Source organism: Pristis pectinata, chromosome 1 (assembly GCF_009764475.1).
Source record: "Pristis pectinata isolate sPriPec2 chromosome 1, sPriPec2.1.pri, whole genome shotgun sequence".
Taxonomy (NCBI): Eukaryota; Metazoa; Chordata; class Chondrichthyes; order Rhinopristiformes; family Pristidae; genus Pristis; species Pristis pectinata.
The window spans coordinates 121,774,567-121,790,392 of NC_067405.1; the positions used below are offsets into that span (position 1 = coordinate 121,774,567).

The following is a 15,826-nucleotide window of genomic DNA, read 5'->3' on the forward strand; positions in this document are numbered from 1 at the left end:
GTAAAATACATTCCAGAGTATATGCAGCAAAAGTCCACAATGGCTCATTTATATCTTCAGGTAGAAAAACAAAATCTGATACTTAGTGTTAGAATAGCAAGTTCTACCACTTGTCTATTTGTGGCATGCTAAATTATTTGATTCAACATATAATCCACACAAAAGGGATTTAAAATATTGGACATTAGCTCTTACGCTAGAACTCAAATGTTGAACAGAAACTTCCACTTCTAACCTAGTTTTTGTTTAGGAGATTGTCACATACCCAACACCACAATAAGTAATAGACTGTTTAACATTATCCAGAACAAATATACAATTGTGGAACTAGAGAGATTTAATTTCATGTACATCCCAAACATACATTTGACTTCAGTTCCATATGTATTACTTTTATTGTATTTTATGAGTCAAAGCAATTCAAAGCCCAAGTCTGCCCAGTAAATAAAAGCATTCAGATTCTCCACTGCCTCTTTCCCCCAACTCTCCATCGCCCCCAATTTAATGACACCTGGATTTTTAACAGGGTTATTACCATTATCTGACATCTTGATTTTTATTGACTCAAATCTGTAAATTATGGAAGCTTTCTCTTTAATTATTTCAATAAATTAGAAATGCAGACATTGTTAGTATAATGAAAATGGATTTTGTCAATTTCTATAAATCTACTACATTAATATAATACCACTCAATATTGGTTACTTTTTGTTTAATCTTATTGTAATCACCATGGCATTCCCAATATTTAATTCTAAATTCTCATTCTATTTCTGGCTTGATATTGTTTCTCAACCTGAGAATCAGAGGCTTCACAATTTACATTTGAAGGAATCACAGTATGACTTGAACATCTCTGGAAGTGGCTTAATTTGGGGTTTAGATAAAATAGACCTTGCAAGAGTTTGTGCCTTCATATTAACATGAAGGCAAAATTGAAAGAAACAAACTACAGATACTGGAAATCTGAAAAAAAAAAACTGGAAGTACTCAGCAAGCCAGGCAGTATCTGTGGAAATAGAAACATACGATTTCAGGTTGATGACCCATTTCTCTCTCTGCACATGCTGCCTGACCTGAATATTTCCAACATTTTCTATTGTTCATTAAACAAAATGGTAGAAAATAGATCAGGAATTTAAAACAAAACTCTGCTTCCTGCCTATTCTGCTAATTTGATCCTGTTTTCTCCTTGATCGACAATATTGAGAATGTAATCTTGTTTTTGCAAAGTACAGTTCAGGTATGGTGTAAGCATTCAAAATTATTTTTATAATAATTTTGTTGGTTGGATATTTCTCAAAGCACAACATAGCTTAATCAAAATTTTAACGTACCTTCCAACCAGTAGCTAGAGTTCTAGCTTTACCTGAGAATTACATCAAATTTGAATCAGACCTTATTCTTTTCAACATTAGTCCCAGTTCTTGTATTTGCATTTGATTATGCTTAACAAACTTAAATTGTAGAAGATCAATCTCTGGATACTTTAAGTTCTTTGGTGATTCAAATGTCCAATTGTACTGCCTCAAACTTGTCTAGAGTGGAAGTGCATCCTTTAAATTTGCAGATTTAAGTAATATATTTTGAAAATTGCACAAATCAATTCCTCACTAATTAGTGCCCATCTTGGAGTTCTGATTTACTATTTGAGAGGGGCTTGTGGGATATACACAGCAATGTCTCTGACAATAGCAGTCATCTAGAATTTTTTTTGTTTCCTTCAGCTGGATATTACCTGCTGTTTCTGAAAGTAAAGCTAACATAGAAAAACAGGCAAAATGTAAAGCTTTAATGTGCAGAATTACTATCATATGATGTGTCATATGAAACAAGAGCAAGAATAAAGGTCAATAGATCTTCTACCTAGATTCCATCTTCCACAGTGCTCCCCATATCTCGATTTCAAATGTCTTTTGATCTCATTCTTTGTACTTACTCAACTACTGATCTGTCACTGCTGCCTAGGGTAGAGAATTCAAAACTATACACAATATTCTGGGTGGAATCTAATCATAGTCTTTTATAATTGGACTAGGATATCTTTAACACTTTCATATGCCTAAGCCTTTTCTATTAAATGATAACATGGTATTTGCTTTCCTGTTTGTTGCACCTGCAAGAAAACTTTTTTTTAATACCAACATTTCTGTCACCTCTTACAATATGGATATTTGTTTTTTTCCACATATTCCATCTGCTACATATTTACACACTTATTTCTATTCTTTGGCATTCTCCTTGCCAGCACCTTTTCATAGAATACATGCCCAAGTAGCAAACTTGGAAATGTCACATTTGGTCCACTTATCTCTGTCTATTCACTGAAGCTCAAACAGTAATGCCAGTACTTCATTATTTACCAAGCTAAATATATACCATTTATTCCTATTTTGCTTGCCTAATTTTTCTTAAATGTTTACTGGGATTTAAACATTCTCTTGCATTAACCAATTGAATTTGATTGTAATCCTCGCTGTGTTATTTTTTTTTAAGAAAAGCTTTTAAGTATAACTTGCATTTTGTTAGGACAATTTCGTAAAATAAGTGGATTAAACACTTTAAAATGTTTCCAGAATATTACGGGACTTTGTTTTTTGAATATTTCCAGCACAGGTGCCCAAATAGCTGCTGGTGAGGATGTATCTCTGAGAATAGATATGAGCTTTAATGTTCCATAAGGTTAAAAATCACAGCTGGCATAAAATATCTTCACTACAAATTCTTATTCCTCATTTCCGATCCCATGTTAAATGAGGTATAGATCAAAGGTTATTGCAAGTGCTTAGGTAACAAACTACACTTTAACATTACACAAAACATCAAAAACATATGTTGGTTTTTTTTTAATGCTTAGCTGAATACTAATTAGGAAATGCATTTAGTATTTCAATTCTGAAAAAATGTTAGTTAATATGAGATGAAAACAATATGAATTAATTTTGGAATTGTCATGCATTAAGGATGACAAATCTTCCACAGGAAGTCTGCTTCCACACTTCTCATCAGTTTCTGTGATATTTAAACAATTTAATTAGCTGGAGATAAATGACAGAAATGGAGCAAACTGTCAGTGTTTTCCCCTCCAAAAAAAGACAAAAGAAAATGTATTCTCTATTCGATAAATACAAATTTATTGAAGAACAAATTCCAAAAAAAGTATTAAATTTTATTTAAACTTCTCATAAATGTAGTTTATGTCTGTAAAACAAACCTTTTGGCCGTAGTATACCAAAGTTACCTATATATGATCTATTTTGTTCATTGGTATGATTAACTTTCTTAAAAAAGGTATTTAATGGGGTAGAAAAATTGTTGAGACAACAATGTATTAATATATTGAATGTAGGAATTTGCCCCAAAGATAATTAAAATCTCTTTGCAACAGTCATAAATTCTTCTATGAAAATACACGAGAATGTAAATGTTACTACATGAAATACAAAGTGAAATTTTACTGTCAAACTAATTAATGGTTTAGGACTGATCACGCAAATTGCTCCATGTTGGGAAGATGTATAGACTTCTCAGAGGAACATTTATAACTGTTTGCAAATATTCATATCTTCAGCTTTTGATCAGTAAATAAGGAACTCTACTTTTAGATTAATCCGTTAACTGAAAATGTAAATTTCAAGTTTGAAAATTGCCAATTTTTTAGATCAAAATATCAAATGCCATTTTGTTTATGGCTTTTCCATTTTAAAAAAAAATATTTATTTTCTGGCATCAAGTGAATAAACTTTGAGCTAGTATATCACTTGATTAAAAACTGAAGTTAGAAAACGGCACAAACCTGATGGTTGGCCTGTAATCTAGTGGAAGACTTAAATATGGTCTTTTACAACATTTTTTAAAAAACATTACAAGAATTTTGTGAAAAGGAATGGTTATTGAATACTCTTGAATCGCAATTGTTCTCAGTAGCCATCTCTTTCTTTCAGTAGAGGGTTAATTGTAACATTTCGTCGTAGATTTCCGTTGTTCTGGACACTATAAATAAATGAAAACTCAACAATGAATATAGCAGTAATACTCTGAACTGAACTTCTCTGACATCTAATCTAGAATATAAAAATGCATTGTAATATGATACTACATGTGTTTTTAAGTTTAGGAGCTATTATTCTGGGATATCAAAATGAATCATAATTTTATTTCATTACTGGTTTAAAATACATTAAGGTTGCTATCCAAAAACTTACTGGATGATTTAAATGAAAACTATAATCAAACCATTTTCTGGTTTCATGTTTGTTACCACAAACAAGACTAGGTATTTTTTGTATGGAAAATAGTTTTGCTATTATATCAATACATACCATGGATTATGACAAGAGTTTGTTTGGCCTCCCAGCAGAGCAATCCCATTAGTCCCATTTCTCTGTAGCCCAGCAAACTACTCTCTCGTAAATCCTTCAGCTTCCCCTTCTTTTGCATTATTTACAGTAAGTCAGGATCATTACTGGGTGTCTGGAGCTGTGAAGCAGCAGTGCTAAAATTACTGGGTGAAGAATATTCAAGTCTTGATGCACTTTGAGGTTGGGAGTTCTTCACTCTGTTCATATTCTGTTCTTTCAATGAAAATACCATTCCAGAAAAATATAATTTGCATTTGTCAGCACCCTTATAATATCCCAGGACACTTCACAGTGCCCTGATTAGACAAGTCTTGCATAAGAGCTATATAAGGAATGGAAATCAAAGCTTGATGAAAGATGAGTTTCAAAGACTGCCTTGGATGGAGGGGCAGTGGCTTTGGGGATGGCATCCACAGAACCAGACAACAGAAAGCCTGGCATCCAATGGAAAAAAAAAAATCAGAAGCACAGCAGGCCAAAAAGGAAGGAGCTCAGAGATTTGGGGTGGGGGGGGGGGAGGGGGTGGGGTGCATGGTTGCAGAGATGAGTGGTGAGGGCACTCAGTAATTTGAAAACAAAGATGACAATTTTAAAACCAATTCCTGTATCAGGATCCAATGATGTAGCAGGAGTGCAAGGATCATGCCAACTTACCATCTGGGTATCAATCTTTGGAACAGAAGTGTATGGAGGGTTGAAGGTCAAAAGCTGCTAGGACTGCAATGGAATAGTTGATCTTAAGGTTACAAAGGTACGAATGACGATAACATCAGTGAGGCGAGAGCAGACAGTTGTATTATGGAAGTAAAAGCTGATGGCCTTGGTTAGGGAAAGAACATGGGGTCAGGAAATGAGTAATAGAAAGGCAAGGATAGATCAGAGAGGAACTTCAAAAACAACGATGTGTAAGTGGGAGATAAAGGTATTGCAGACAATTCTCTGAATGCAAATCGAGAGAAGAAAGAAACCAGGTTAGCACAGTCCAGAAAATTGGATGACTGAGCAGAAGCATTGTTAAAGGCCACAGAATGGGAGGGGGTGGTGTGGGGTGGTTTGCTACAGTCAGATGGTATTTTTGATTTTAATAAAAGCTGCTCTGGTTGTGGAAGGGATGGAAACCTAATGAAGAGGTTCAAATCCATTATTACAAAGACTGGAGCCATTCTCTCTTGGCCCAGCTACTAAATGTCACTTTCTGTGGCCTCCTCTAAAGCTTATCCAGATGATTTATAACTGTAAGTCTCTGACTTTATTCTGAGCTGAGCTCCTAACCCCATATTCTTTCCCTAACCAAGACCATCATCTGTTTTAAAATTGTCATCCTTGTTTTCAAATTACTGAGTTGCAGGAATTCATTCTACCTTCTCCAAATGGAAAAGTACTTCTGTCAGCCCAATATAACGTTCTAGCTGTTTTATTAAACATCAAGGCATAATCTCTCCACAGCCTGACTTGTCCATTGCAAGTGTTAACCATACTTAATGCTAAATTTGTAATTCACAGCTTAAGCCTATTGCTACTTCTCCTATTATCAGTTTGATTTTATATTGTTTCCCAAATTTTTAATTTGTATCTAGTGATCCCTTATTTGCTGCCTTTCAAAGCTGAGGCTAAAGATTTTTTCTGTCATGCCTTTATTCTGTTGAATGCGAATGAAAACTAGGATGGGCCTTATCCAGTTTTGATGACTAACTTCTCAAAAAAAAACTTATTGTTTTAATAATGGCATGCTATCAGTTCTCTATTGAAATGACAATATATTCATTAATTAGTTTTTATCGCTGCTTCATAATAGCAAGAATAATTAAACTCAGCTTATTTATATTAAGCTACCTTGACATTCATGCAGTACATATGGCTTTTAAGGATTTTGCAGGAGGCCAAAGCATTTAAGCAAAACAAAAGGATTTAAATTCAACAAAATGCTAGAGAGCTAAAATATGGTTTAATGGTCATACAGCATTTGTAAAGAGGAAGTATTTTTCCATAATTAACCTGATTTGCCTCTGAAAGAGAAGCACTGCAATCTATGGGTGAACAGTAACTATAAAATAATCAAATTTAAGATAATTTGACAACGGCAAACAGTGAGCATTGGAATGGATATGATTTCAGGAGAATTAACTTCAAGGGAAGGAGGAACAAATTAAAAGAAATTTGCTAAGCAACCCAAATCTCGGTCAAGGACAGATGAAAAAAAATTAAAATCAGGTTTATTAAAATATGCAGTGCAAAAATACTTTCCAGAAAAATAATCCCAGCAACTGGGCCATGAAATTCACTAAGGATTTTACTCAACTGTCACTGATGAAACTTCTACTCTCTTTTCACTATCAGCACTCTCTGTCAGGGAAACTATTATTCAAAGGTAAAACTGAATATCTGAGCAAAATCAATGCTCAAATCTCCTGTTAATCTACTGCTGATTGGATTTGTGAACTGCACCCCACTAACCTCTTTCCCACCAGGTCTCTATGCTACCATGGCAATGATACATGAATACAATCATTCTGACACAGTTTCAGAACAAATTACTGAGACCAGACTCTTGGAATGTTTGGGGTTGAGCCTTGTCTCCTGGCTTTGCAAGAGTTTTTACATGTCTCTGTAGCTATTTTTTTAAATTGCTTTCATATGTTTTCAATACATTAATGCACCTTGTAATGCTTTTACTTTATTAAAATTACTAAATTAACAAAAGAATTAAATAACTGAAGTCATCTTTTCCTAATTGCCAGGTTAAGAATTCCTCCATTCAAAAGAATGGAGATTCTGATGGCAGGCACGGTAGTGTAGTGGTTAGCGTAATGCTATTATAGCACCAGCGACTCAGGTTCAATTCTGGCCACAGTCTGTAAGGAGTTTGTACGTTCTTCCTGTGACTGCGTGGGTTTCCTCCTGGTGCTCTGGTTTCCTCCCACATTCCAAAGACGTACAGTTAGAAAGTTGTGGGCATACTATGTTGGTGACGGACGCGTGGCAACACTTGTGGGCTGCCCCCAGAACACTCAACACAAAAGATGCATTTCACTGTTTCGATGTACATGTGACTAGCTTGCGTAAGGCTTTGCTGGCCAAGGATCACAAGTGGATTCCCCAGCATAATGCCACTGGATTCCATGAGGTCATAGAGTAATGCAGCACAGAAACAGGCCCTTCGGTCCAACTCATCCATGCTGACCAAGGTGTCCACCTAAGCTAGTCCCATTTGCCCACGTTTCGTATATCTGTAAACCTTTTCCTATCCATATACTTAATCAAATATCTCTTAAATGATGTTATTGGACCTGCACCAACTACTTTCTCTGGCAGCTTGTTCTGTGTGAAATTGATCCTTGGGTCCCTTTTAAATCTTCCCCCTCTCACCTTAAACCTATGCTCTAGTTTTTGATTCCCTTTCCCTGGAAAAAAGACTCTGTGCATTCACCCTATCTATACTGCTCATGATCTTATGCACCTCTATAAGAACACCCCTCAGTCTCCTATGCTCCAAGGAATAAAGTCCTAGCCTGCTCAACCTCTCCCTTTAACTCAGGCCTTCAAGTCCTGGCAATATTCTTGTAAATCTTCTTCGCATTCTTTCTAGCTTAATGACGTCATTCCCATAACAGTGTGATCAAAACCGTATACATCTTTCACTCAGCTCATCCAGATTTACCCATGACTGTCTGAATGCCAGAATTCCCTTTTGGAATTGCTGACCACGTCCAAGTCACTATGACTCATTACCAGCCAAAAGATGATCTGGATTTCAAGACAATGCATCTGCATATCTCATCCTTGGATGCTGACATTCACATGAGAATACCTTTAATGTTGTGTCCATTGCTTTCGAAGAGATGCAGTTTGAAGAGCACAAACACAAAAGAAAGCACCATAGAAACTAACAAGATGCTCACATACAAAATACCATCCACAATGTGGCAACTATTCTTACCACCTATTTCTTACAACTACTTTCCAATTTGATCTTCTAGTACCACCTTAACTATCTTATCCCTCAAATATCAGCAACTGCAAATTCACAAAACACAAATCCAACAACTCATTTAATCTGTATGTCATATTTAACAAGTAATTCAGAGTCACATTTGTACAAGCCTTGATGCTTGTCTTACTAATAGTTTATCAATCTTAGTGTTCCTGCAAAGTCATTTTCCCTGGGCTACAGTTTGAAAGGTAGGAGGTAAGTTGGCTGCATTGAGAACACTTCAGGTGGTAGGGGTTGGTATTCCTGGGCAACAATGGCCCTGAAGGTTCAGCCGCAGACTTCATGTCATCTGCTTGCCTGAAACAACAAGGATAATGGTACAGCAGACTGCAGAAATGTGGTCGTGCTGTTATCTTGACAGTGGATGATGGGCCTTTCCATAGCCCTTACCCAAGCTGAAATTATGTCTCAGCATTTCTCATCTAGTACCACTTAGGTCAAAGTACAGGAATTGTATGTTCTGAAAGTCCTGGTGCCATAACATCCTGGAGATAAGATTTTGTTAGCACTTGAGCATCTGTGGCAAAATGTGGGGTGGAAGCTGTTAAAGATATCAGCAGGTGTTTCTACTATGCTAGAGTAGCTGCACCCTTTTGGTTCATGATGCCATGTAAAGACAGTTCCTCTATCTTGCCCTCCAAAGTACATGTGATACAGTAAAGTACATACTAAATGAGTTGGTGCTTACTACTAGCAGTGAATGACACATCTTCAGGAAGACTTTCCTTTTCCTTACAGGTCATTGCGTCTTGACATTTTCTGCACTTGCACTAATAGGGTGGGACAAGTTTTATCTTTTAGATTGATGGGAATCTGACGTGTGTAACTTGTGAAAATGGATGCAATTTGATCCGCAGAATATGTTTAGAGAGAATGATATAAGATGAGAAAAGAACACAAACCCAAAAACAAATCTGCAGATGCTGAAAATCAGAAATAAGCAGAAAATACTGGATTTTCTCAGCAGATCAGGTAGCATTTGTAGAAAGAGAAATGGTTAATTGTTCAGGTCTCATATCTTGGCACTAGATATCTTGCCAAGATATGAGAGTACTTTGCAATTTTTTTTACTGGGTTGTGATTGAGTGAATTTTGCCCTTCCCTAGAAGACTCTATAAATTCTGAACACTGCATAATGAAGAGCTTATATTTCCACAATGATCTTTGCTTCTACCTTGATATCAATAACCTACAAGCCCTTCACAACCTTGCACCTTGCTTACTCTCCTCCCCTGCATCCCTGCACCAAAATTAGTACACCAATAAGCCTGACTAACCCTTGTTCCTCCAAATTAAAACATAGGCAAATGAGAGGTTATCTACTTTGGCCCCAAGCAGAATAGAATGGTGGCTTTCTAAATGGTGAAAAGCTAGAAACAGCAAACGTCCAAAGAGATTTGATCAATGTACATAGATAGTTAAACCTGGGTACAGAAGATTAATTAGAATAAAGTTAATGGAATGCTAGTCTTTATATCTAAAGAACTGGAGTACAAGGGAAGGGTGTATTTTTGCTGCAGCTAAACAAAGCATAGGTGCTGTTTTTTGCCATTTGATTTTGTTCTCGGTAGCTTGCATAATCATAAAATCACAAAATCGTACAGCATGGAAACAAGTCATTTGGCCCAACTTGTCAACACTGACCAGTGGGCACCCTTCTGTGTTAATCCCACCTCCCAGCACTTGACTATAACCTTCCTATGGGAATTCACTCTTACTAGGAACCTCTATTTGACACATTAGATGTGGGGTTTGTGTAAAAGGATAGGCAACTGTGCTAATCTTTAACCAAACAGGTGAAGAATTGTTAATGAGGAATGATGAGTCAGAAAGTTCAGAATATTTAACTCAAATCCAAACACACAATAGTTGAGGAGAAAGATGGTGTTCAGAGACATGTTTCCTCTTTTAAAGATGAAGAACTGAATTAAAGAATTTTGTTTCAAAAGCAGGTCAATCCTTGTATTATACTTTATGTATTTTATTGGCTGTAACTTGCTTTGGGACATGTATTGGGACATGAAAGGTAACATGTATTAATGCAAATTCTGCTTTTTAATCTTTTATAGTGGTGATCTATTGTTGTGAAGTAGAGAAGTGTTGAGATTTCTGTACTTGAATGACTTTGCTCAATGACTTTTAGGACTTGTGACTACTTATATAGATCTTTATGTACCCTTTTCAGAGATCTAATTTTTCTGCACTTTTATTCTGCAATGTGTTGCTGCTTTTTGTTTCCTTTCCTCCTGGTACCTTCACAGCTACCTAAGCCCTGTTTTTTTAAAAAAAAAATTCTCCCTCAAATTTGTGGGGGGGTTTTTTCAGTGCTTGAATAGACAAAATTCACAGCACATGGAGATCTTGGTGTCTAATTATCTCTTGTGTTACACATCTTAGTCAATGTACAATATAAGTTTTATTTCCATTGAGCCCCTCATTTTCTATAATGCTGTGTGTTCAGTTACGAATTTTTAAACTATAGATCAAGGTTTATTTAAGAAGGACTTTTCACCCATGCTGTCTTTACAGAATAATCCTGTATTTCAGGATGTGTTCTTTCATAACACTTGTTTATTGTTTTGGCTTCATTTATATTTTTTAATTTAAAATTTAGAAATAAGTAGCTGTACAGATATGACACACTCTTCAATGTAGGGACCACCAGAAATGTGCAAAAGAAATTCTTACCTAAACTAAATCACCTCTGGTCATCGGTGCTCTTCCTGACTGACACAATCTCATGTTGAAGAGTAGAAAGATTGAATGGGTTCTCCTATTTTATTTTGAGGGGGTGGGAGATAAAGGAGAAGATATTTAAAAAGAAACAAACATAATACACCTTCCAAGTTTGTACAGATCTAAATTCGTAAATTGGTTTATTATTGTCACATATCGAGGTACAGTGAAAAACTTGTCTTGCATACTGTTCATGCAGATCAATTCATTCCAAGAGTGCATTGTGGTAGTACAAGGTAAAATATTAACAGAATGCAGAATAAAATGTTACACTTACAGAGAGTGCAGTGCAGGTAGACAATAAGGTGCAAGGTCATAACAAGGTAGATTGTGAGGTCAAGAGTCCATCTTAATGTACTAGGGAATCATTCAATAGTCATATAACAGCAGGACAGAAGCTGTCCTTGAGCTTGATGGTATGTGCTTTCAGGCTTTTGTATCTTCTGCCCAATGGGAGGGGGAGAGAAGAGAGAATATCTAAGGTGGGTGGGGTCTTTACTGCTATGCTGGCTGTTTTACTGAGGCAGGTGTAGACAGCGTCCATGGAGGGGAGGCTGGTTTCTGTGATGTGCTGAGCTGTGTCCACAACTCTGCATTTTCTTGGGGTCACGGCAGAGCAGTTGCCATACCAAGCCATGATGTATCCAAATAGGATGCTTTCCATGGTGCATCAATTAAAAATTGGTGAGGGTCAAAGGGGACATGCCAAATTTCTTTAGCCTTCTGAGGAAGTGGAGGTGCTGGTGAGTTTTCTTGGCTGTGGTGTCAACGTGGTTGGACCAGGACAGGCTATTGATGATATTCACTCCTAAGGAACTTGATGTTCCCAAACCTCTCGACCTCAGCACTGTTGATGTAGACAGGAGCATGTGCACCGCTCCCCTTCCTGAAGTCAATGACCAGCTCTTTTGTTTTACTGAGGGAAAGGTCATTGTCATGACTCCTTTATCACTAGGCCCTTTATTTCCTTCCTGTACTCCAACTCATCATTATTTGAGATATGACCCACTACGGTGGTATCATCTGTAAACTTGTAGATGGAGTTAGAGCAGAATCTGGCCACACAGTCATGAATGTATAAGGAGTAGAGTAGGGGACTGAGGATGCAGCCTTGTGTGGGGCATTAAAGGTTTTTGAAGGCTTTACCTAAAAACCTACCTGGATTTTTGGGTGTGTCATAGAACACAGAACACTACAGCACAGTACAGACCCTTCGGCCCACAATGTTGCACTGACATTTTATCCTGCTCTAAGATTTATCTAACCCTTCCCTCCTACATAGCCCCCTATTTTTCTGTCATTCATGTGTCTATCTAAGAGTCTCTTAAATGTCCCTAATGTATCAGCCCCCACAACCTCTGCCGGCAGTGCGTTTCATGCACCCACCACTCTGTTTAAAAAAAAAACTTACCCCTGACATCCCCCTTATACCTTCCTCCAATCACCTTAAAATTATGCCCCCTCGTGTTAGCCATTGTCGCCCTGGGAAAAAGTCTCTGTTCACTCACTCTATGCCTCTTATCATCTTGTACACCTCTATCAAGTCACATCTCATTCTCCTTCTCTCCAAAGAGGAAAGCCCTAGCTCGCTCAACCTATCCTCATAAGACATTGTCTCCAATCCAGGCAACACTCTGGCAAATCTCCTCTGCACCCTCTCTCAAGCTTCCACATCCTTTCTATAATGAGGCGACCAGAACTGAACACAATACTCCAAGTGTGGTCTGACCAGAGTTCTATAGAGCTGCAACATCACCTCGCGGCTCTTGAACTCAGTACCTTAACAACCCTATTGATCATCTTAACCCAATCCTTCTAAACTGTTTCCTCTAGTAATAGAAAAGTGCAAGAGTTGAAAAGAAAATTGAGAAATCCCTTCCTGGAGAAGTTAGACTTCAGTTGATCTCATTAGGCAAAGCTATCACAGGAATGTTATAAACACTCATTTCTCACTATCAGTCAAACTTTATATAAAAATATATATAGTAACTGCACAGTAATACCAATTGAAAATTAGACTTGGCTTTTCACATCACCAATGGAGAAAATCTACCCATTAAATCATGCATGATCACCACCTGATTAAATGAAAATCAAAAAAATGCAGATGCTAGAACTCTGAAATAAAAACAAAGAATTAATTAATGGTCTGAGCCCCATTTCAGTAAACTAACTTGTTTTCTCTTTCCCAGTTCTGATGAAGAGTCTCAAACCTGAAATGTTTTACCGTTTCTCTCTCCACAGATGCTACCTGACCTGCTTAGTTTTTTCGAGTGCTTTCGTTAATCACTTCCTTATGTGTTGGAGGTACATTGATTGCTAGAAGATTTTAAGTGAAGTAATGACTTATGAACTGTTGTAAAACATAGATTTGTAGTTGTTTAGTTAAAGGTAATGGAAGTTTTCTAACTATTACATTTCCACTTTTAGTCTTCTATTTGATCCAGCAGTACTTTATCTTTGGTGTCTTGATAATGAGGGGAAAAAATAAGCTTCACATTCGAGATTTATACTGGTTCACTGAGGTTTATACCAGGTTTATACTGCCTCACTGAGCTGTTGTACTAAGACTGGAGCAGCTTAATGTCATGCAATGGTAGAGGACAGGGAAGATGCGAGTAACTAATTTCAGTATGCAGGACACTTCCACCATCAGGAACTTGGGGAACTGATTAAGTAAATTATTGTTAACTTAAAAAAAATATTGAGTTGGAGTCAAAAATGATGGGATGAGTGAAATTGGTATTAGATTGATGTAATGAAAATCTCATACTTTCCTGTGTCCAGCTGCAATCCTGTGTGAAAAGAGGTTGACATTAGATTGAAATGTTCTTGCACCATTAGAACAAAATTGCCAAAATTAAGTATTCTCATGACCTTGCTGAACAAAGTCCAAGGAGATAGGAACAGGGATAGATCATTCAGGTCCTTAAATCTGTTCTGCTATCCAATTAGTTCAGGGCCGATCCCTATTGTAACTCCATCCTCCCACCTTATCCCTTTACATTCTTAGCAAATACCTATCAATCTCAGATTTAAAATAATTAAATAGGTGGCATCAATGTTTTTTTTTCTATTACTCTTTGCCTGAAAAAAAAAAGTCCTGCCAATTCCAAAATCCTAAAGACATCAATCAAATCACTACTTAACCTTCTATATTCCAGGGAATTTAAATCCAATTTATGTAATCACATCCTGGTGAATCTTTGGCATTCCTTTCAAGGCCAATATATTCATTCTAAGGTGCTGTGATTTGATTGTGTTCTCTGGATGTGTTGTAACTGAAGCATTGTCCAGGCGTTGCAAAACTTCTACCCTTTTATATTCTAGTTTGATTAACCTTTCAAGTACTTCTGTACCAAATGCAGCATTTTGGTAATCTAGTACATGGACTCCTAAACATCTTTAGATCTCCACTGTTCCTAGATTTTCACTGTTTAAATAATACTCAGATCTATTCCATTTTTGGGTCTAAAATAGTTGTGCTAGCAGTAATATATATTGAAATCCATCTGCCACTTTATTTGCCCATTCTTTTAAATATATCAACATCTCTTTTTGTAATTTTATGCTCTACGCTTCAGTTTACAGTACTTAATAAGTGACTAGTCTGCATCATCAGCAAGCTTTAGATGCATTACTCGTGTTACCTGAATCCATAACAAGTATAGCTGAAGCCTCAGCATAAATCCTGTCGGACATAACTAATAACTTCCTCCCAATAAGATTTATATACCCTTTATCTTTACTCTTAGAATTTTTAAAATTATGAAAAATTTGATTTAATAGTCTTTCCACTTGTGAAAAAGAACAAAATTAAAGGTCATCAATGTAAGATAGTCACAAAGAATCAAACATGAATTTGGACAACTTTTTTTGAGTGGTAAGAATGAAGAATTTATTAATATGAAATACGAGGCAAATTGCTAATAAGCATACAAGAAAGAAGGGGGCTGAACATTTATACTAAAATAGTTAGATGATTGAGAATAAACTGAGTAGAAGTGCCAACATGAAGTAGATGGGCTAGAAAGCCTCTATCTGTGCTATTATCCATTCTATATATTTCCTCTCTCCCATTATTTGTCCAATATTCTAACCAGTTCAGTTACATAAAATTTGATTTCACCCAACAGTCTCTAATGTGAAACTTTAATGAATATCTTCAGGATCTCCACATAAATTGTATCTGTGGACATCCATCTGTCTACTGCTTGGTTGCTTATTGAAAAATTCAATTAAGGTTCTAAGACATGATCTACCCCTATCACATCCAAGTTGGCTTGTTCAAAATAGCTAAAATACCTCTGAACGATAACTTTATGATAGGCGCCAGATTAACAAGTAACTAATTTTCTAGTTTCTCTTTCACATTCCTTAAATAATGGAGTTACACTTACAATTTTCCAGTCCAAAGGGACGTCTGCTGAATAGAAGAATACAGCTAAAGCATCTACTGTTTCCCTGCCTACTTCCGTTGAAACCATCAGCTCCTGGGGATTTGTTAGTCTTTTATTAGTGTTATTTTTTCTGTGTAGTGTTCTTGTTCAAGTTTGCTTAAGCGGCTCTCAGACTTTGATTTTCTTTAATTTTCTTTCATTTTCATGCAATATAACTCTCTTCCATTGGGGAAACTGACATACAGTAATTTAACAAATCTATAATTTCCTCATTTTTCTTTTCAATGCAACCACTGTATTTTAAAATATTCACATTACTCTTGACCAACCTATTTTAA

The 15,826-nt window shown here is 36.4% G+C and overlaps 1 protein-coding gene across 1 annotated transcript in view; it reads right to left on the reverse strand.

Annotated features, from left to right (window-relative positions):
• Positions 1 to 3,826: 3,826 nt before the first annotated feature.
• LOC127574554 (MAPK/MAK/MRK overlapping kinase-like) overlaps positions 3,827 to 15,826 on the reverse strand; it is a 55,460-nt gene continuing 43,460 nt past the window's right edge. The window contains exons 12-13 of the mRNA XM_052023646.1: positions 11,041 to 11,125; positions 3,827 to 3,993 (exon numbers count right to left, since the gene is read on the reverse strand). Of these exons, the coding sequence (XP_051879606.1) occupies positions 11,051 to 11,125 (75 nt within the window). The 3' untranslated portion in view covers positions 3,827 to 3,993; positions 11,041 to 11,050. The remainder of the gene's footprint in view (positions 3,994 to 11,040; positions 11,126 to 15,826) is intronic.